Below are 23,388 nucleotides of genomic sequence, written 5' to 3'. Positions count from 1 at the left end.
GCCGTATACTGTATCAAAATCATGTGAATAAAATATCAGAGTCTAAACAATCCCAGGCTAAAGTTGTGGTGTGTGTCATGCGATAATCCCAAGCCCTTCCCCTTGCCAGTGGAAGTACCTGAAACGAAAACTGAAAACCGTAAGCACGAAGCTTAGTGAGTCTCCCCAAACTACCACATACCATACACATAACATGCAACTAGGACATCCGGGCCCCGCCCACACTCATGGAGATACGGGCCCCGCCCACACTCCGCTAACTGGAAGATACGGGCCCCGCCCACACTCCGATGACTTTGAGATACGGGCCCCGCCCACACTCAACTACTACGAGATACGGGCCCCATCCACACTCGGCTACCATGAGATACGGGCCCCGCCCACACTCAACTGCTATGAGGTACGGGCCCCGCCCACACTCAGCTACTAGACATACATACAAGTATCACACAGGCAACAAGTATAGCTAATTCTATCAACCGGACATATATCCATAATCAAACTAAGCTATAAGATACGGTCCCCGCCCACACTCAGCTAACAGGAAGATACGGGCCTCGCCCACACTCAGCTACTAACATAATCATACTGCAGGCCGGCCTTGGTGCCGTAGACCCGTTCCTACTGAAGGAAACTCACTTCGCAAAGCTGTCGGCAAAAACTCGCAGTGAGGAATATCTAATAGTTGCTTCAACGACTCCCTGACTATCAATATCACAATAATACTTAGTCAAAAATATGGTAATCCTTCTCAGGGTAAAATGACCATTTTACCCTTGGTTAAAGTCAACATCCTGTTCAAAGTCAAAGTCAAGGTCAACTCCCAGTCAACCCCAACTCGTCGAGTTATCTCTTAACTCGTCGAGTTCCATGCTACTCAGTCTCGTGGTCAACCGTGTCAACTCATCGAGTCCCTTCCCAGACTTATCGAGTTCTTCCTGTCATAACATCGGGACAAAACGTATTAACTCTTCGAGTCCCTCCTTGGACTCGTCGAGTTCTTCAGTTTCCGAGTCCTAATCTTGCCCAACTCACCGAGTCATCTCCTAGACTCAACAGTTTCACTCAGACCAAAAAAGGGTTAGGAGTCCACGGCCCGAATCGCCGAGTCACAAGAACAACTCATCGAGTCCCTCTTATGCCAAATCCATACAATCGATTCGAATGAGTCCCAATGCTTCCAACTCATAGATCTGGACTCCTTAGACTAGCATTACACGTAAAGTTGCTAATTTTACGTGCATGCATGGTGTTATGAAGCTAAAACACCCACCACAAGCTAAAATGGAGGTCTAAGTCATGGAATAGGACCATGGCTGAATAAAGGTGGCAACTTTGAGCTCCTAAAGGTTAAGAGTGACCAGAACTGAAGTCCTTACACCCCCAAGAGTTCAAATCTCGGAATGACCTTGGAAATGGCCCAAAAGTGACAACATACAAGCTCAAATGAAGATCTAAGTGAATAGAAGCCAAAGTATAAGCTTTATACCTCTATTAAGACAGAAATGAGTCCCTAGCTCTGGACCTTCTGCAACTCCAAGTCCTTGCCTCCTGCTTCTAGCTTTAAATCACAAAAATGGCAAGAAATAGCTCAAGATCACTCAAGGTTGATTAGGGTTTCGAGATTAGGGTTTGGAAGTGATGGAGGCTGGGGTGGAGGCCAGATATGATGCTTAAATAGGGTGCAAGCCCTAAAGATTAGGGTTTCATCCAGACTATCCTACTCGTTGAGTCAAGACTTCGACTCGTCGAGTAGCTCACTTAAAACCCGCGCATATTCTGACTTCTACTTGACGAGTTAGGGCCACCAACTCGTCGAGTAGCCCTTCCAAAATGAATAAATAAATAATTTAAATGCATACCAGGAACCGGGCGTTACAATTCTCCCCCACTTGTTTTAGACTTCATCCTCGAAGTCTGATGCATCTGAAAACAACTTTGGGTAGTGTTCCCTCATCTCCTCCTCGGGCTCTGAAGTCCACTCCGAGCCCTTGTGGTGCTGCCATTGCACGTTCACCAACTCCATCCTCTTGTTCCTTAATTCATCCGACTTCCTATCAAGGATTGCTACAGGTCGCACAATGTAGTTCAGGATGTCATCAACCTGAATATCCTCAAAGGGTACCACTGTTGAATCATCCACTAAGCACTTCCGCAACTGATAAACATGGAAGGTGCTGTGGATCTGGCTGAGCTCTGCTGGAAGATCTAACCAGTAAGCAACCCGACCAACCCGGGCCAAAACCCTAAACAGACCGATGTACCTGGGGCCCAACTTGCCCCGTTCCCGGAACCGAATGACACCCTTCCAGGGTGAGACCTTTAGCAGGACCATGTCGCCCACCTGAAACTCTAAATCTGAACGCCTCTTGTCGGCGTAGCTCTCCTGCTGACTCTGAGAATTCTGGAGCCTGCTCCGAACCTGCTGGATCCGCTCTGTAGTCTTGAGTACTACTTCAGTACCCCCCATGACTCTCTGACCGAGCTCACCCCAACAGATTGGGGTCCTACACTTCCTCCCGTAGAGCATCTCGAAGGGAGGTCGGTCTATGATGGTATGGTAACTGTTGTTATACGAAAATTCCACTAACAGAAGATACGTATCCCAACTGCTACCGAAATCCAAAACACATGCGCGGAGCATATCCTCGAGAGTCTGTATCGTCCTCTCGCTCTATCCGTCTGTCTGAGGGTGGAAAGCGGTGCTGAAGTGAAACGAGTACCCATCTCCTCGTGAAACCGCTTCCAAAATCTGGAAGTGAAACGGACATCTCGGTCTGACACCACCGAGACAGGCACTCCATGTCGTGCCACTATCTCATGCACGTATATCTTGACTAGCTTCTCGGCCGATATGCTCTCCTGGATCGGGATAAAATGAGTGCTCTTGGTCAACCGATCAACGATGACCCATATCGAATCTACCCCTCGCGCGGTCCTGGGAAGCTTAGTAATGAAATCCATGGTGATATCTTCCCATTTCCACATGGGAATGTCTAGCGGCTGCATCTTATCGTGTGGTCTCTGGTGCTCAGCCTTGACCTTCCTGCAGGCCAAGCACCTCTCCACATACCACGCTATGTCCCGCATCATGCAGGGCTACCAATAATCAGGGCGAAGATCCCGATACATCTTTGTCGCCCCAGGATGGATGGAGAACCTCGACTTATGGGCCTCATCCATCAGAACCTGTCGTACTCTGCTCCAGTGTGGAACCCAGACCCTCCCATGCAGGGTCAACAACCCTCGGCTATCATAATCAAATGAGGCCACCCGGCCTACAATCCTCTCACACTTCTGGCGCTCTTCCTTCAGGCCCTCAACCTGCGCCTCTCTAATATGCTCCAACAGTGGAGTGATCACCGTCATCCTCAAACATATATCTCTAATCAGAGCCGCTACCGCCTTGCGGCTCAGGGCGCCGGCCACCACATTGGCCTTGCCCGGGTGGTAAATAATCTCACAGTCATAATCCTTTACCACATCTAACCACCGACGCTGCCTCATGTTCAGATTCGGCTGATCCATCTCTTGTGGTCCGTGTAAATGGTACAACGGACCCCATAGAGGTAATGCCGCCAAATCTTGAGGTCGAACACTACATCCCCCAGCTCTAAATCATGCGTCGGATAGTTAGCCTCGTGAGGCTTCAGTTGCCTCGATGCGTAGGCTATCACATGACCCCTCTGCATCAGAATTGCACGCATGCCCGTAATCGACGCGTCACATGTGACATCCCCATTTTCACGGCCAGAAAAGACCGATTTTTTTGTTTATGCTTTATAAAAATCAGAGTACTTCTTTTGATAAAAATGTTGCGGAATTTGTTCCTAGTAAAACATGATAAATGTGTCATCAAAGCATTTCCGAAGAAATGTATTTTTATTCCTTTTAAAACCTTGGGATGTCATCGTCAATACAAAAACATAAGCATAAACAGAACTTACATTCATTTACAATAGTGATCTACATCTCTTTTAAATCCCTCAGTGTAAAGTAGCTTCATATCGACACCTATGATACAAATAAGCTTGAGTGGGTCAGGTTGGGAAACCTGATGAGTACATAGGGTTTTCAACCCACAATAATTTAATTATTATGTTTAAACATCAAACAATCAACCCGATTACCCATCCCCATTATCTTCCTTACTCTTAAGGTCTACACTAAGAGTCATTTATCCTGCATTCGTTCATTCCGAAGTCCATCGCCTCCAGGGTTTATATGACATGCACTAAGTCCATAGCTGCCAATGCTCGTTCTTAAAGCACTAAATCCATAGCTGCTAATCTTCATTTATCGGGCACTAAGTCCATAGCTACCAACATTTATCTAACAGGTACTAAGTCCATAGCTACCAACGTTTCTCTAACAGGTACTAAGTCCATAGCTACCGGTGTTTATCTAATAGGCACTAAGTCCATAGCTGCCGATGTTTATCTAATAGGCACAAAGTCCATAGTTGCCGATGTTATTTATTAGGCACTAAGTCTATAGCTGCCAATGTTTACTCATACCATCTTTCATCTCTCATCGTTCATCTACCCATGCTTTACCCAACATATTCGTAGATATAAAATACATATACATTTTCAATTATTTAAAACATGTATAAAATCGTTCATCCAGCATAGAAAGCAAGTATTCAAATAATATGCACACATAGCACGTAATTTATATAAAATACTTCATATCTATGTGTAAGATGAAAGTAACTATGCACTCACTTGTTAAAGTGATGATTCCAAACTCGGACAGCCCTTTCCTTCTTAACAATATAATTTCCTTCGACGAAACCTAGTATTATTACCACTAGATTTTAGTCTAATATTTACCGTGACTAATTATTAGTCTTAGCATTATTATAATTATTATATAAGCGTTTAAACAATATTTTCCAACCACTATGTACAGACAGGGGCCAGACATAAAACACCGGAGGGCAGGACCATTTTGGCATATAGCACTTCTGAAATCCAACAACCCTATGCGGCCATTTAAACCAGATTCACCGTACCGTGAGTAGTTAAAAAGATATTATAACGACACTTATACAAGTCATAATAATAGCCCAAATATTTATTATAAGTTCATAATTACAATACTAATTTTAAATATAAGCTATATTAAAATAGGGTAAGAATAAATTACTTACAATGGGGTTTTAGCTAGGAGTCGGGCTCTGCATGGGCAGAACTTCGTCGCTGAATCTTTCTAGTAAAGATTCGTGCAGCGCTTCAGCGCTCACCTTACTATACTAAAACTACAGAAAGAGAAGTCGAATCACGAGGGACCGAAATGTTCGGGGGATAAGAAGAGAAAGACTCTTGAATCAAGAGAATGATGCAAGAAATATGAGAGCCCAAGGCTCTTATTTATAGTAATTGAATTTACAAAAACTACCCTCCATAATTACTTAATGACCTTATAGTTATATAAACGACTAAACACCCCTTGATAATACTATTTTAAATAGTTTTAACGATATTTGTACTAAACTAATGTCGAAAGTATTCAACACTAGTCTTATAATGACCGCATCGTCGATACCTTTCTAATGATATATACATATGTATATATATGTGTACGTATATATGATTTATACTTTATTTTAATATGTAAATATGCTATTATAATTTGTAACTCGTTCATACGAACTCCGTTTTTGACGCTCTTTATATCCACGCGTAGGTGGAGACGTACTCTACAACTTTCATTTAGACTACATCGGCTAATTTTGATTTTATTTTAAAGTTATATTTTTAACAAGCCGGGACATGAAAAGTTCGTTAAAAATTCATAACTTCTTCATCCGATGTCCGTTTTCGTCTGTCTTTTTACCGTTGCACTACTATTAATGAGATCTTCAATTCTCATTTAGGTTGCGTTGGCCAAATATCGATCGATCTAAAATTCGAATTTCGGGCTGTGCACTGCTATGCCAAATCTTAGAAAAATCATAACTTCCTCATACGAAGTCATATTTTGACGTTCTTTTTTTGTATGTTCTCGTTTTAACGTATACTACAACTTTTGTTTAGATCACTAAGGCAAAAAAGTCTTCTATCGTAAATTCACTATTTACATCTCCCGGTGCCGTGCCGGTTTTGCCGTAAAACTTCGACAGGCCATAACTTCTTCGTTATAACTCGGATTGCGGCGTTCTTCATATGTACGGAACCCTTGTAACATATACTATGACTTGGTTAAGATTATTCATTCTAAATAATCTTCTATTAAAAAGTCATTTTTGACGCTTATCGTCTCTAAATTGACTAGCCCGAATCTACGGGCGTTACAGCACAATACACCACGGAGTCATCTACTCCCTCGGGCAGAGTCAAAATCGGTGCCTCACACAACCGCTGTCTGAGAGTATCGAAGGCCGCCTGCTGCTCAGGCCCCCAGCGGAATGTCACCGACTTCTTAGTCAGCCGGGTCAAGGGAACGACGATCTTGGAGAAATCCTGGATAAATCTCCTGTAATAACCCGCTAGACCAAGAAAACTCCGAATCTCAGTTGGAGACCTCGGAACCTCCCACTGCATCACGACCTCTATCTTGGCCGGATCGACCAGAATATCCTTCTGGTTGACGAGATGCCCAAGGAACTACACCTCGCGCAACCAGAACTCACACTTGGGAGCTAATGGGGTCCTTTTATAGTTGAGGCTTCTAGGGTTTTGGAAATAGAAACCGTAAATCCCTTTGCTTAGCCCCTAAGCAACATATGGAATCCTTATTGGACAAGCCTTGGACGAAATCTTTATGGACTCTCATAGAGATTTCGTCCACCCTATACCAATGGGGTTCATGAGCCCAAACTACAACTATTACTGATTTACATAATCAGTCCCCATTTATTTAATCAGTCTCTTTTGATCACTAAATTAATTCCAAATTAATTTATGATCAATACTAATTAAATAATATGATTTCTCAATTAATATATTATTCTTATAATATATTAATAAATCATAATTAATCCTCTTTCTCCATAATTCATCCTATCAGTTGTTATGGTGAAGGCAACCCAAAAGGACCATGCTCATAATCGGTTCAAGTACATACAAAAATAGTTATGGGCTTAGACACCTAATCCAACAGTCTCCCACTTGGATAAGTCTAATAACTATTTTGCAAGTACGACTTCAGAACCTGATTAGCAATCGTAGCTTTCAAAAGTCGTTGTCGAACTCTGATCTTATCAGCAAGGTGGCCTTTAAATAAGGGATCATATATTCCTCCATTCTAAATATCATATAGACATGAGACATGGATTTTAATCATTCTCTCTGTCTATGTGTCGTTTCCCGATTTATGACGACTGACAACAGACTACAATTGAACACATCAACTTAGTCCAGGCTTGTCCAAGCGCTTAGGGTGTCATCACTAAATCATCGAGGGGCCACAAATATCGTTTTTATCCCTCTTAGGGTAAAATGAACGGATAAACTTCGACTTAAATGCTCGCTTGTACTTACTCATCAAATCACACACAACAATATGTTTTATAACATCAAGTTACTGGTGCGTTTACATATGTCAATGTGCAACCGACTTTCAAACTACAACTCACATGTCTCCGTTTCAAGAATATAAGATATTATCGTCTCACAATCACCCGTGATAAAATCCATGAAGTGATTCACGTGAGCGTGGGTTTAATCCAATACTCAAATCTTATTTCATGAGCACTCATGAACACTGCAACAGACTTTTGTTATGTCTAAAACGCTTTAGACAATCTACAATCTGATTCATGACAATCTTACCTCATTACCTACTTCCAAAGTATGATCGACTGTGGATGTTCGAATAACCTAGTTATTCTGGAAGTCAAAACATGCGAAGTAAAACACAAGAATAATCGAATCCAATATGGTCTCAAAACTTTTGAGTATAATTAAAACACCTTTTATTTAATCACCATATCGATTACACATTATTCATTGTATAATGTTTCGGATAATCAACTTAATACTTGAATTATAACAATAGTTGTCCCATGCTCCAAGCATGCACACTATATTTACCTACGGTCCTTACTTTGTGAAATAGATCCATTGAACACATTTCCAATGACGCTCATTTCACAATTCCTAATCCTTATCACAAGTGTAAGAATACCGAATTCTTGCCACTATTAGAATGTGTTAGATTCTAACATTTTATGCAATGATCTTTTTGTAATGTCATAGTACCAAAGTCACCAAGACTTTACCAATGAAATTACAAAGTGCTCTATTGGAGATTGTTACAAGACAACTCCATGGATATGAAGTCTCACATTCAAAGTACATTCCTTTCAACATCCTTCTTGCATAAAAGTTTCTAACCTACTCATAGATTTTTAATATCCAACTCCCATTTTGGAAACATTTCCATATTTGCCATATGACAACTCATTCTAAATAGAATACTATCTATTCATAATAATGTCAATATGGTCCATCCATTACTATACTTCCAACTGCCCATAAGTGACCAATCCTTGGCGAACCTTAGATCGTCCTTGACAGCTGTTTAATTTACTTTAGTCTTATACGGTTCTCGTCATTTTCCCTCTTAATGTCATAGGCATTTGGAATAGACAGAACGATCGAATATTACAGCATATGCAATCGATCCTATACCCGAAGCGTATGGGATACGATTCATAAGGTCTTACATAAAGACGTGATACTTTACCAGTCTCTTGCTATAATATTGCCATATATATAAAATTCCCTTATGTTGAATCTTTTCAACATAACATTCATATATGTTCTTTGACTAAATTTGATTAAAATTTCTCAATCTAAGCTTTTAGATTTGAAATGAAGTATAAATTTCTGTCCCTTAATAATAGTAAAACAACTTTTCAACCTCTGCAACTTTGCGAATTGAAACTTTTGTTTTCTATAATTAATATTGCTAGCTCGCAACACTTAACATAATAATAATGCTCCCACTAACATGATAATTATATCCTTATCAGCATAACACTTATGCTCCCACTAGCTTTGACATGTACTCAGAAAACAGATAGACTTCTAGAAATCAATACTTATTGACTTTCTTACCAAAAGTTCATATTTCTGACACGAAACGCTTCGATAAGCTTTTATCCAAGCTCATACATCTTCTATTAGAAAGCTCATACGTGTGTCTAACAATTTCAGAACTTACAACAATAAGTCTTAAATGTTAAACAAATTGCCAAATCTCACAATTCGAACTATGAAGAGGGATGTCGTAATCATAATCGAATTTGAGAATGCAATTTACACAATCGCTATCTCCTTAAAATCTTCTTAGTGGAAGCATTTCCTCACAATCATTTTCATGAAATGGAGAGAAACCTTATCACTTAGATTTTATGGTGTATGTGTTCCTATCCATGTGAATTTGTCATAACCATAATCATAAGACAATGTTTGTGACAAATCCAAACTCATATGGAATGAACTTGTTCAATCTTTATTTCTTGCCATCTGGCAGCACAAGGGCCTACCATGTCTTCCAAGTAGTTGAGCAACTCACCCACACAGATCAATGGACTTTCATTGATTAAGGTGATTTGCCTTTATGCACTCAAATGAGAACTCATAGAACTCACATGCACAGTCAACTCAACTATAATAGCACAGAAACAAGAATATATCAACACGATAGGTTATAAAACTCAAGTCGTGTGCTAGTGATAAACAATTAGGTCTACTCTTGATTAGTTCTTGAAACTTTTTCAAGATCTTTAAGACTCCCACTGACCTCTTGACATATAAGATTCTCTTGTCAAGAAACATTCCTTGACAAAACAAATATTCAAGGGTTAGTGCGGGTTCCTGTCAAGACAAACACTTTACACAATCGGTCTTAGTTGTCATTTGTCTTATCCAAGACATCACAACTTACCAATTTCAAATGTGCAGAAATAAAAAAACTTTTCCTATTCCATATTTGATAAGTGTTATAAACCTACTTAAGACTATGTCACAATCTTGGAGTATGACTCTAAGACTCGATATTCGAACGGAGTATGATTCACCTTTTGATTTAACCATTTTAACAATTCACGATTCCTCTACTTAGCCATACTAGTTTACTAAGTTGTCCTTGGAGGATCAATTGTGATACGGTTTCATAATCATTCAGACGATCATAAAACATGATACAAAAGTACTCTCCCTTCTTCTCAGATTGGAGAAACCTTTTATCTTTCTGCCTTATTGATTCTTTTTATTCGTTCCGCCATACATTGAAACTTTTCAATGATTCAGAATTACACTTAATCTTGTATGTATAACCATATTTACTAAACTTTTAGCAAATCATGACGAATAGTCTCATCGTTCTTTGTGGTGGACTTGACCAGTGCACAACATTGTGTACCAGACCCTCCATTCCTTCACTTGACTGACATTCTTATGTGAACAAGGAATTGGTCTTAATTTCCCAAACACGAAGATTTTCATTCATCACACAATACAAGTTGTATGATTCCAAGTTTCTGTCCAATTGAGACTTGGGTGATGAGAATCTTTCCTTATTTGGTAAACTTTCGACACCACCACAAATAACATAATTAAGAATCAAATCCATTCACAATATCGCTAACAATAGAAACATTCAAACACCAATTTTCACAAATGACATTGCAAGGAAATATAAATAAGAAAATCAAAATTTATTTTATTCATAAAATGCAGAAAAAACTTGTCCTTACAACGCAATTCAAATGAAAACTATGCTATTACATATTCCTAAGCAATCTATCATAACTCTCTAAGTAGCAGTTAAAAAATCCGATCATCGAACCATGCGATCGAAATCCATTTCTTCACGATCAGACTCATCTCACTTTTCCTTTAAGCTTACTTTCTTTTCTGCGATCCTACAAAACATCAAAATGTAATCTTATCACATCAAGTATTAAGGATCTACAAATAGGAACTTAATAGAGTTAGATAGTGGATTTTACCTGAAGCAGAGTCATACATCTTGACTCTTCCATCCTTGCGATCTCTCAGGTAAAGATGGAAGCTTCGCATCCAATGCCCCTTCTCTTGGCAGTAGAAACATGTGGACTCTTCTGGAATGGTATACGGGAGTATCTCAGACTTAGCCTTTCTCTTGCGTAGAGAAAACTTTTCTGGACTTCCAATGTTGCCATTGTCCATAGAAGGTTGGGACATTGATTTACCAGACAAATTTGCTTGACCAGTCCACCAAATCATTGCTGATTCAACAGCAATAAGCAAATAGGTAAGATCAATGAGGGTCACGTCGTGGTCCATCATATAGTACTCTCTAATGAACTCACTATATGAGTCAGTAAGTGATTGAAGAACCCAGTCAACAGCCAACTTGTCAATGTGTGACTTCATCAACACCCAACATCCTCAACCTGTCAATGTGTGACTTCATCTCTAAGACGTGTGCACACACAGACTTTCCATCTTCGTGTCTTTTTTCCAATAGGGCTTGAGTGACTTTGAACTTTTCAATCCTTCGAACACGTGGGTTAGGGAGAACAATAGGAGGAGGTGGAGGAATTGAAGAATGATCTCGTATTCCTCGATCGAATCGTGGAATATCATCTTCATGTGGAAAACTTTGTCCATGGGATTTGGGAAGACCACAGTTGGAATCACGCATCTACAAAACGGGAGAAAATTCAAGTTAGTCGATTGAGTCCTTAATAAAACACCCAAATGAGATATTAAGGCTAGGACCTAACACAATATTCTACAACTCGGAAGAGGGATGCCGTAATCCAGTTGCAGAACATTTGAAGGTAGGTAAATGACGATTTACCAATTTCCACCATGAAAAACGAAAAAGAAATTTAAGTTTTAAATGAATTGAAACTCCTAGATATTTTGAGATCCATTGAACATTTCAATGACATGTTTAATCCCGATTATGCCCTTCAAGTTTGTGACTGGGATACCGAGGACCACAAACAAGGTGTGAATAACCATGCAAATTAGCTTGGTACTCCCGAAGACGTTTATCGCCTAATCAATGTGCCGGTTAACCACACACGCTCCATTGATCTACGATAATCTACGAGATACCCATTGCCATCCTTCATTGGTGCCATATTAGTGTGCCGGTTAACCACACACGTTCCACTAATGACCAACAAGGTGCAATGTGCAATTTCATGGATTAGTACCAAATTCACATTTTTCCTAAGTAACTAATATTTTGGGAATTTATAAAGGCGTTTAGTTACTTGCATTACATTATACTTATAATGGAAGGTTGTGTCCTATCCAACCCGTTCGGCTAACGACCCTCCACTGGTCAAGGGTGCGGTGGGTAAGAGTGGATACCCAATGACGGTCATTTTACAAGTCGCTTCCTTAAACACCCCTTATAGACCAGCTTCGTGAATGAGGCCTACTAACGGTAAGATTGACTCTTTACTAATACATATATAATATTAAACTTTTAATTCTATAATAGTATAAGGGTGTATTTTAAAACATTTTAAAATAATAAGGGTTTAATCCTTTAATAAATTAAACATTTAATTTAATTAAATTTAAACCTTTTATGGATTTATTAATTATCTTTTAATTAATCACTTAATTAAATTATTAATAATATCCATAAGGATGTATTTTAAACTTTTCAAAATACTAGGGTTTTGAATAATCTTTTAAATTTCGAAAATTAAAACATTTTAATTTAAATTTAAAAGAAATTGATTTAATAATTATCTATTAATTAGATATTTAATTAATTTATTAAACCAACTAAGGATTATCCATTAAATTAATCAAAATAACTTAACCTAATCCCTATCCCCTAATTTTTGAAAAACATGGAAGGGATAATTCAAATTTTATAATTATCCAATTTATCACATAAAGAGATAATTACCAAAAATAAGAAACCCTATCATGAACCCTAAAATTTCGAAAATGACCTATTCTTGGGGAGGAAGGCAAGGATTTCAATCCTTATCATAATTTCTAAAATCCCTAGGGTTAGGAAACCCTAAACTTCGAAATTAGAAGGCCAAAGGAACTGGTTCAAAAACCCTAATCAATTTTCGAACCTAGGGTTTTGAAACCCTAATTTCGAAAATCCAAGCCCTAGGGTTTATTTGCCATAAACCCTAATTTGTCAAATTCATACTTTTGTATCAAATCTAATTGAAAACAACAACCAAAGGCTCTGATACCACTGATGGGTTTTATACAAACAATCCTATGTGTGCATGCAACCCTAGTTTGGATCTATGTTTTCACTATTAGACATGCAACTTATGAACACAAGAGAAAACCCTAATATGCATCTAATAATTTCGAAATACACAAACAAAAGGATTAGATTACATACATTTGTTGCTATATAGGAATAACAACTAAATCTTGAAGTTCCTTTGCTCTTGAGAATAAGTACCACAAATGTAGTACGTCTAATGGCTCACAAACACACTTGAGTGAGAGGATGAATATGAGAGAGAGGAGAAAGGGTATCTTGCTCCAAAAATGGCTCTTCTAGGGTTTCTCCAAGGGTTGTACGAAATCTAGAGCCTAGGGGGTCTATTTATACTTGAGGCTAGCTAGGGTTTCAGGGTGGAAACCCTAATCCCTTAGCTTAGGGCCTAAGCAAGTCCATGGACCTCCTTACATTAGGCCCTTGGACGAAAACTCCTAGATCCTTCTAGGATTTTCGGCCTAGCCCTAATAAAGGTGATCTAATGGCCCAAAGCCTCAACTATCAAATAATTACAAAACAGCCCCTGTACTTTTAATCAGTTCCTTTAATCCCAAAACTAATTCCAAATTAATTTCTGATTATATACTAATTAATAGTTTGATTCCAAATTAATATATTATTCATATAATATATTAATAAATCATATTTATGCCCCATTTTATTATTCTTAATAATAAATCAGCCTCTCTCCTCAACAATCATCATGTCTAGTCACCAGTGTGAAGGCAACCCAAAAGGACCATGCTACAATCGGGTCAAGTACATACCAAATATAGTTATGGGATTAGACACCTAATCCAACAAAAATACAATCCAAAAATTTCTTTTTAAAACTTATAATAAAACCATAAATCATACATCGTCATAAGAAAATCATGTATCTCAAAACATCATGTCAAATATTGTATCAAAATCATGTGAATAAAATATCAGAGTCTAAACAATCCCAAGTTAAAGTTGTGGTGCGTGTCATGCGATCATCCCAAGCCTTCCCCTTGCTAGTGGATGTACCTGAAACCAAAACTGAAAACCGTAAGCACGAAGCTTAGTGAGTCTCCCCAAACTACCACATACCATACACATAACATGCAACTAAGAGATACGGGCCCTGCCCACACTCATGGAGATACGGGCCCCGCCTACACTCCGCTAACTAGGAGATACGGGCCCCGCCCACACTCCGCTGACTTTGAGATACGGGCCCTGCCCACACTCAGCTACTACGAGATACGGGCCCCGCCCACACTCGACTACCATGAGATACGGGCCCCGCCCACACTCAGCTACTAGACATACATACAAGTATGACACAGACAACAAGTATAACTAATTCTATCAACAAGACATATATCCATAATCAAAATAAGCTATAAGATACGGGCCCCGTCCACACTCAGCTAACTGGGAGATATGGGCCTCGCCCACACTCAGCTACTAACATAATCATACTGCGGGACGACCTTGGTGCCGTAGACCCGTTCCTACTAAAGGAAACTCACCTCGCAAAGTTGTCTGCAAAAACTCGTGGTGAGGAATATCTGATAGCTGCTTTAACGACTCACTGGCTATGAATATCACAATAATACTTAGTCAAAAATATGGTAATCCTTCTCAGGGTAAAATGACCATTTTACCCATGGTCAAAGTCAACATCCTGGTCAAAGTCAAAGTCAAGGTCAACTCCCAGTCAACCCCAACTCGTCGAGTTATCTCTTAGCTCGTCGAGTTCCATGCTACTCGGTCTCGTGTTCAACCGTGTCAACTCATCGAGTCCCTTCCCAGACTCGTCGAGTTCTTCCTGTCATAACATCGGGACAAAATGTATTAACTTGTCGAGTCCCTCCTTGGAATCGTCGAGTTCTTCAATTTCCGAGTCCTAATCTTGCCAAACTCACTGAGTCATCTCCTAGACTTAACAGTTTCACTCAGACCAGAAAAGGGTTAGGGGTCCACGACCCGACTCGCCGAGTCACAAGAACAACTCATCCAGTCCCTCTTATGCCAAATCCATACAATCGATTCTAATCAGTCCCAATGCTTCCAACTCATAGATTTGGACTCCTTAGACTAGCATTACACGTAAAGTTGCTAACTTTACGTGCATGCATGGTGTTATGAAGCTAAAACACCCACCACAAGCTAAAATGGAGGTCTAAGTCATGGAATAGGACCATGGCTGAATAAAGGTGGCAACTTTGAGTTCCTAAAGCTCAAGAGTGCCCAGATCTGAAGTCCTTACACCCCCAAGAGTTCAAATCTCGGAATGACCTTGTAAATGGCCCAAAAGTGACAATATACAAGCTTAAATGAAGATCTAAGTGAACAGAAGCCAAAGTATAAGCTTTATACCTCTATCAAGACATAAATGAGTCCCTAGCTCTGGACCTTCTGCAACTCCAAGTCATTGCCTCCTTCTTCTAGCTTTAAATAAAAAAAATGGCAAGAAATAGCTCAAGATCACTCAAGGTTGATTAGGGTTTCGAGATTAGGGTTTGGAAGTGATGGAGGCTGGGGTGGAGGCCAGATATGATGCTTAAAGAGGGTGCAAGCCCTAAAGATTAGGGTTTCATCCAGATTGTCCTACGCGTCGAGTCAAGACTTCGACTCGTCGAGTAGCTCACTTAAAACCCGCGCATATTCTGACTTCTACTCGATGAGTTAGGGCCACCAACTCGTCGAGTAGCCCTTCCAAAATGAATAAACAAATAATTTAAATGCATACCAGGAACTAGGCGTTACATAATGACATGGGAACGAATGAAAATAAGTTTATTGTTTTTAAAAATAAACTTAAAAATGTAAAAGACAGATTGAAAGTATGGCATAAAGGGGTGATTTTTAATAAGAATGGTCGGAAAAAAGATCTTTTGGGCAAGTTAGATGGTATTGACTCATTGTTGGACGGTGGTAGACATGAAGATGATATTGTTTTGGCTAGAATTGATATTTTAAAGCAATTAGTTGATCTTGACAAGATTGAAGGAATTGATGTGGCTCAAAAATTGAAAATTAAATAGGGAACAGATGGAGATGAGAATACTAGTTTTTTTCATAATATGCTCAAAAGAAAAAGAAGAAAATTGGCAATATCAGGTGTAATGGTTGATGGTTCTTGGGTTGATGAATCGGTCCATGTTAAAGATCATTTCTTTCAGTTATTTGAAGAAAAATTCAAAAGGTTCTCAGTGGCTTCTTCTTTTCATCCTAGTCCTCGGCTTTTGTATTTGTCATCAGCACATAGGGAGGTGTTGGGCTCGAGGTTCTCTGAAGAGGTGTAACACCATAAATTTTCAACCAAAATTTTTCATTTAAAACCCAAATATATCATTTCCAAATCACAATTTCCACAAACATCAAGTTATCAAAACACTTGTCTCAAAATCGTTTATAATACAAATCCAAGATCATCCAAATACATATCTCCGATGCAGGTGTGTGTACAATCAAGCCGGCGCCTTCCCGTGATCCTAAGAAGTACCTGAAACAAATAACACATAACACGGTACGCACGAAGCTTAGTGAGTTCCCCAAAATACCACACACGGCTCATTAGCCACTCTAGGCTATAACTCAATAAGACCCTCTGGTCAATGTGTCTCAGTGGGACCCTCTGGTCCCAACTCAATACGCTCATAATATCAATACTCAGCATAATTCACAAGACATGATGCAAAATATTATGATACACAGTTAAGCACAATAAACATCCCAATTACACAACGGTACCACTCATGGTAAGTATAGTGAGAAGACTCACCTCGTAAGCTAGCAAGTAAAAGTCTCGTACTCGGAAATCTCGAACTAGCCTCCACCTAACACATAGGATAATCATTTCTAATTACTCTACATATACTCAAATATACCAAAGGTTGCTCTCTTTCTTGGAATGGGTAAAAGACCATTTTACCCCTCCATGGTCTTCATTACTCATATTGACCAGACCCTAAAGTCAACAGAAGTCAACTCGAGTCAACTGTCCAAGTTTGACCCGACTCGCCGAGTGCATCTATGCGAGTCCACCTGTTTTCCTCAGAAGTCTCATGAAAAGTCCAACTCAGCTCGTCGAGTTGATCCCCAACTCGTCGAGCTTCCGTATGGTCAAGCTCATCGGGACAAACCCTAGCCGACTCATCGATTCAGGACATGGACTCGACGAGTCTCTTCGATCTAATTTCTCATTCAGACGTTTTAAGGCAGATCTATCACTGCAAACACTAGATCTACCATCCTAAGGCTCGATTGTCACGTAAAGCTTCGATCTTTATGCTCATGCATGGTGGTTTTGCTCCAATCTACCAATACATGTTCTCACAAGGTGTTAAACACCATACTCCTCATATGAATGAATAAAGTTGGGACCTTTGGGCTCTAGGGACCTCACAAGGTCTAGATCTGAGGTTTAAACCTCTTGATAACTTAGTATGCTCCATGTCCCAAATAAATTGTGATGAAAACCCTAATCTATCAAACTCATGAGATCTAACAAAATAAAGGGGAAAGGTTCAAGCTTTTTACCTTCCTCTTGAAGCTCTGGATGAAATGGCCTGAACCCCAAAAGCTCCTTCTTATTTCTTGCTGAACAAGATCCTCTTCCTCCTCAAGATGCACTAAAATCCTTCAAGGTTAGCTTGGAGACTCTCTTAGCTCACTACACTCGTTTAGGGTTTCACACAGTAGGGTTAAGCAGCTGATGAGCCGCAAATGAGGCTATAAATGTCCTTATATAGGCCCTACACCCAGGGATTTAGGGTTTCTCTCCACAGCGTCTACTCGGCGAGTCGGCTCTCTGACTCGTCGAGTAGATCATTAATCTCATGTGGCACATCGCGACTCTACTCGACGAGTTGTAGCACCAACTCGTCGAGTTGCCCAATAGTCCTCAAAATAAATGAATAGATAATATACCTGGAAGTCCAGATGTTACAAGAGGAAATTTGTGCTGCTATTTGGTCGTACGGGAGTGATAGGACTCCTGGTCCAGATAGTTTTTCATTCCGGTTTGTGAAAAAGTTTTGGGAGCTTATGAAGGAAGATATCTGCAATTTTTTTTGAAGAATTCTTTGATACAACTCATATCCCTAATGGCTGTAATTCTTCTTTCATTACTCTGATTCCAAAAGTAGATAATCCTTCGTTTTTTAAAGATTATCGTCTGATTAGCTTTGGTAATTGATGGTTTGGTGAATACGGTACAATATGCTTTTGTTAAAGGTAGATCAAATCCTAGATGGTCCTTTGATTATGAATGAGCTTATTCAATGGTATAAAAAAAAAGAACTTAATGATTCTTAAGGTTGAATTTGATAAGGCATATGATTCGGTTAGCTGGGAATACTTATTACAGATTATATCTTATATGGGGTTTGATCTGAAATGGATACAATGGATTAAAGCTTGCTTGGTATCTTCCCGAACCTCCATCTTAGTAAATGGAAGTCCTATAAAGGAGTTCTCGCATCTAAGAGGTCTTCGTCAAGGTGATCCTTTATCTCATTTTCTCTTTATTCTTGTTATGGAAGGATTGCATGTGACGGTAGAGGATGTTGTGAGCCATGATCTATTTCGCGGTGTTGTGGTGGGAGACGGTGGTCTCTCATTATCTTATTTTTTTTATGCCGATGGCGCCTTATTTTTGGGAGAGTGGGATAATTAAAACATTGCTAATCTGATTGCTATTCTCAATTGCTTCTACTTGGTGTCAGGCCTTAAATTAAATTTACAAAAATCAAATTTGTATGATATTGGTATTCGTTTTCAACAAGTAGAAAAGATGGTTGTTATTACTGGATGTGCGCCAGCTAGTTTGCCTTTTTCTTATCTTGGGTTACCGGTTGGTGCAAATATGAATCCTATGGTTAATTGGAAAAAAGTGATCCAAAAGTTTGACAAGCGATTGGCTAATTGGAAAGTGAATATGCTTTCCGTGGGAGGTAGATTGATGTCAATTAAATCTATTCTTAATAGGCTTGGTATTTACTACATGTCCATGTTTAAAATGTTGGGGCTTGTGAATAGTGTTCTTGAGTCGTTGCGTTCTCGTTTCTTTTGGGGAGGTAGTGACTCAGATAGAAAGATTTCTTGGATTATATGGAACTTGGTGTTGAATTCTAAGAATAAAGGTGGTTTGGGTATTGGAAGTTTAAAAGCGTTTAATATGGCGTTTCTTATTAAATGAAGGTGGGGGTTTTATAATGATGAGGAAGCGCTCTGGGTTAAGATGATTCATAATATCCATGGTGTACATGGTGGGTTGGGAGCGAACTCTCCAAAACCGAAGGGAGGGGGGGTGTGGGCCAATCTTGTGAAGCTCTAGGATAAGCTTAATGCTCTTCACATTGTGCCTTATTCTTTTTTTATCAGACGAGTTGGTAATGGTAGAAATACTAGATTTTGGAATGACGTTTGGATTGGGGAAGAGACTCTTTCTTTGCGGTTCCCGAGACTTTTTGCTTTGGAAAAGTTGAAGGATTGTTGTGTTGCTGGCAGATGGAGTGATAATGGTTGGATTTGGAGTTGGACCCGCCAAATCCGGGTCAATGGTGGCACGACTTCACAATTGTCAAGTTTGATCAGTCTTATTTCTAATGTCTCGTGTGGTGATCGTCCAGATTTATGGGAGTGGGCTATTAGCGCTGATGATGGTTTTACTGTTAATAACACTAGAAAACATATTGATAATAATATTTTGCAGGAATGCATGACTGAGACACGTTGGTGTAAGCTTGTCCCTGTTAAGCTTAATATTCATCTATGGAGAACCATCCTAGACAGACTCCCTACTAGAGACAATCTGGTTAACAGGGGCATTGACTTGACTTCTGTTTTATGCCCTATGTGTTCCTCACAGATTGAAGATTGTAGCCATCTGTTTCTTGTTTGTGAAGTGGCCAAAGAAATTTGGAACAAAGTAGTTAAGTGACTTGATCTTCCTTTTCCTTTGTTCATGAACGTCTATGAGATTATGAGTTGGGTCGATAACATTACATTGAGGCCATCGAAATGAAGAGCGATTGAAGTAATTTTTATCACCACTATTTGGGTTATTTGGTCTTACAGGAATTGCAAAACCCCATTATGTATGACTTTCTCTAATTGACTTTTCCTTTAGCTTTTTGCTAGTTTGTTTTTTTATATAAAATGGTTGTTCTAAAAAAAATAAAGACTATATTAGTGAAAATCTGAAAAAAAAAATAGGACCATTTGTGAAATTTTGTGTAAATATTTAAACAAATTAAGAGTTACATGATTCACAAGAATTTGTTTTCGAAAAAGCACCTTATAATTCATTTTTTTTAGTAAATAACGCAAAAAGAAAAAAAAATCAAACAAGTTTAATGAATAACAACAAAATTATCGCAAAACAAATCATCAAAAGATTTTATCAGAATTTTTTCTATAAATCATGTTATGTTTGTTAATCTAATGATAAACATTTTTCCTTCCTATATATATTAATTTAAAAACATTATTAACTTTTCTAAATTAATCATTGGATTGACGGGTGTGATTGTGTGAATGTCTAGGGGGTGATCAACTCACGAGTAAACTCATGGAACACATTTTTAAAGAATATTTTGTTAATTCGTTAAATTATAAATAAATCTGTTTTTTCTATTTAGTTAAATGGTTTTGTTTTCCATGTTGGTATTTAAATATTGGTTTTCTTCTATATAAATGTGGTGGTTTAGTTTTTGGCTTTGGTAGGAACTCTTCCATATCTTATTTCTATTGATTTGAATATTGTTGTTGATAATGATGATAATATTTTATCGAGCAATGCTTTTATATATATAAAAAATAACATCAAATGGTTATAAAAATAATAACCTTTTAATGAATATCAACTTAAACCCGTTTACTTTATGGAATCATATTTTCAACGATATTGTTTGATGCTTTTCAAAATGTTGAATATGTTTAAAATTCATTGTTACCATTCACTCCGCCTTTATCTTTTGTCAAAAAGTTAGTTTGAAATTTTACTTATATTTTATGATAATAATTATAATAGGGTGTGTTGAACATAACTTATAAAACTATATTAAAAACAAAAAATAAAATCAAAATAACTTATAAATATATATGAAAATAATCAAATATTTATATTTTCATCTATAAATATATGTTCATCTATAAATATATGTATGTTCAATTATTAACATAGAAAATATTTGAAAATAAACGTATACATGGTTTTATAATTTTAGAAGTTTTATTTGATCCATCTCAATTATAAATAAATAAACAAAATTAAACAAAAAACAGTTTTGATGCGAATAAAAACGACATAAAATCCACATCAACACAATTTATAAGGAGTTAGTAAACATTCAGAATCTAAATAAACCAAGATCTGATGAATTCTTGCTCCAACCATTGATTTGTCGTTACTATGGTTATATTTTAAATAATTTTATAAAAATAAGTTGAATTATTTAATTTAAGAAAATCTCAGATAAAGAAGCAATTATATTAAAAAATTTAAGAATTGAGAAAAAGACATTTCTTCGTTGTTTATTTTAGATGATTTGCATAAACAAAAAGGGGTACGAGAGTGTGACAGAGAGAATCACATTCACCCTCTTCTTCCTATGAATTCTCCCATTTAGATCCTTAAACCCACAGTTTCATTCACCAAATATGATGGATTTGATCTCATGCTACAGTCAATACGCAGTACAAGTCTCTGAATCATCGTCATGTTCAAGCTATACAACTGCTTCTTCATGTATAATTTCCCCCAATTTGATCCCATCCACCCAAACCGCCGTTTGTTGTTTGTATAAAACCACCCTCTCCACCGGTGAACACCACTTCATCACCGTCACATGGTACCGGAACGCCACCACCCAAGGCTTGCAGATCAATTCCGGCGACGACTCCACAACGGCCTTCCGTCTAAACACGCATTCCAGACTCTTCCGTAAGAAAAAGGGCAACAAGTCGTTCGAAATCAATGATTCGAAATTCGAAGTTTACTATGATCTCTCATCGGCTCAGTACGGCGCCGGAGCAGAGCCGGTAGAAGGTTACTACGTTTTGATCATGGTTGATTCCGAACTCGGATTGTTAATCGGAGACATGCCTGAGGAGTCCACGGTTAAGAAACTCAAAACCAATAAACAGATGGGGAAATTCTCTTTACTTTCCCGGAAGGAACACTTTTCCGGCAACACCCATTACACAACAAAAGCTCAATTCTCCGATACCGGAAGTTCGCATGATATTCTGATCCGGTGTACCGGAGAAAACGAGGGGTTGAAGTACCCAGTTCTAGTGGTTTACATCGACAAACGGGTCGTGATTCGGGTGAAGAGGTTACAATGGAATTTCAGAGGGAATCAGACCATATTTTTAGATGGATTGTTGGTGGATTTGATGTGGGATGTTCATGACTGGTTCTTCAACACAGAATCCGGGTCCGGGTCGGGTCATGCAGTGTTCATGTTCAGAACAAGGAGTGGGTTGGATAGCAGGTTGTGGTTGGAAGAGAAGATTGTGAAGAGTGATGATGAACAGAAAAAAGGATTCTCATTGTTAGTTTATGCCACTAAAAGCTAAGTTCATATTTTTCTTTGTAGATTTCTTCTCAATTTGATGTGAATTTTTGTCAAATTATCATATAAATTATTTTTTAGACTAATAAAGCTTACAATCAACTCATACCACATGCAATAAAAGTTGTACATCCTCATCATCGATCTGATCATGTGTTAACCCATTTAAATTCATATCATTTTTATCATTTCTTTTATGGGTTTGATAAGTTTCACATAGTCTTGAAGACTTGCTCACATGTTCTTTTTGATTATTTCATCAATCAAAAAAGTTAGAGAGAAAACGTCGAGAAAGCAAGAAACTTTATGTTGTTTATCAATTGACCCATTTCTAATAATTGAATACGAAGATCATATAAGTGTACTTTTCATTAAATTAAGTTCATATGGGTTCTATACTGGTCCCTTTAAGTCAATTGAAGGCTATTATGATTTATTACTTAACCAACTGCAACTTGTTTTTATTATGGTCCAAAAACTCAAATAAATCCAACTAATCAATTAATTGAAAGACTATTCGTACACAATAATTTATGTTTTAAAATATTGTACTGTACAACCTTATAAAATATAAATTGTTGTTTTTTAAGAAAAACTGTTGTTTAAG

At 38.2% G+C, this 23,388-nt stretch overlaps 1 protein-coding gene across 1 annotated transcript; it reads left to right on the top strand.

The window, feature by feature from the left end:
* Positions 1–21,743: 21,743 nt before the first annotated feature.
* LOC145160676 (DUF868 family protein (DUF868)) lies at positions 21,744–22,969 on the top strand. Its single transcript, XM_079079958.1, has one exon. It carries the CDS (start codon positions 21,865–21,867, stop codon positions 22,783–22,785), a length of 921 nt encoding a protein of 306 aa, XP_078936084.1. The 5' UTR covers positions 21,744–21,864; the 3' UTR covers positions 22,786–22,969.
* Positions 22,970–23,388: the final 419 nt, after the last annotated feature.

This window comes from Lactuca virosa, chromosome 2, assembly GCF_052849685.1.
Source record: "Lactuca virosa cultivar CGN04683 chromosome 2, Lactuca_virosa_CGN04683_v6, whole genome shotgun sequence".
Lineage (NCBI taxonomy): Eukaryota > Viridiplantae > Streptophyta > Magnoliopsida > Asterales > Asteraceae > Lactuca > Lactuca virosa.
This window is presented reverse-complemented; position numbering and strand designations above follow the sequence as displayed.

What these genes read in the sequence shown, in the direction of transcription:
- LOC145160676 (XM_079079958.1), top strand. Translation starts at nt 21,865, where the DNA reads ATGATGGATTTGATCTCATGCTACAGTCAATACGCAGTACAAGTCTCT.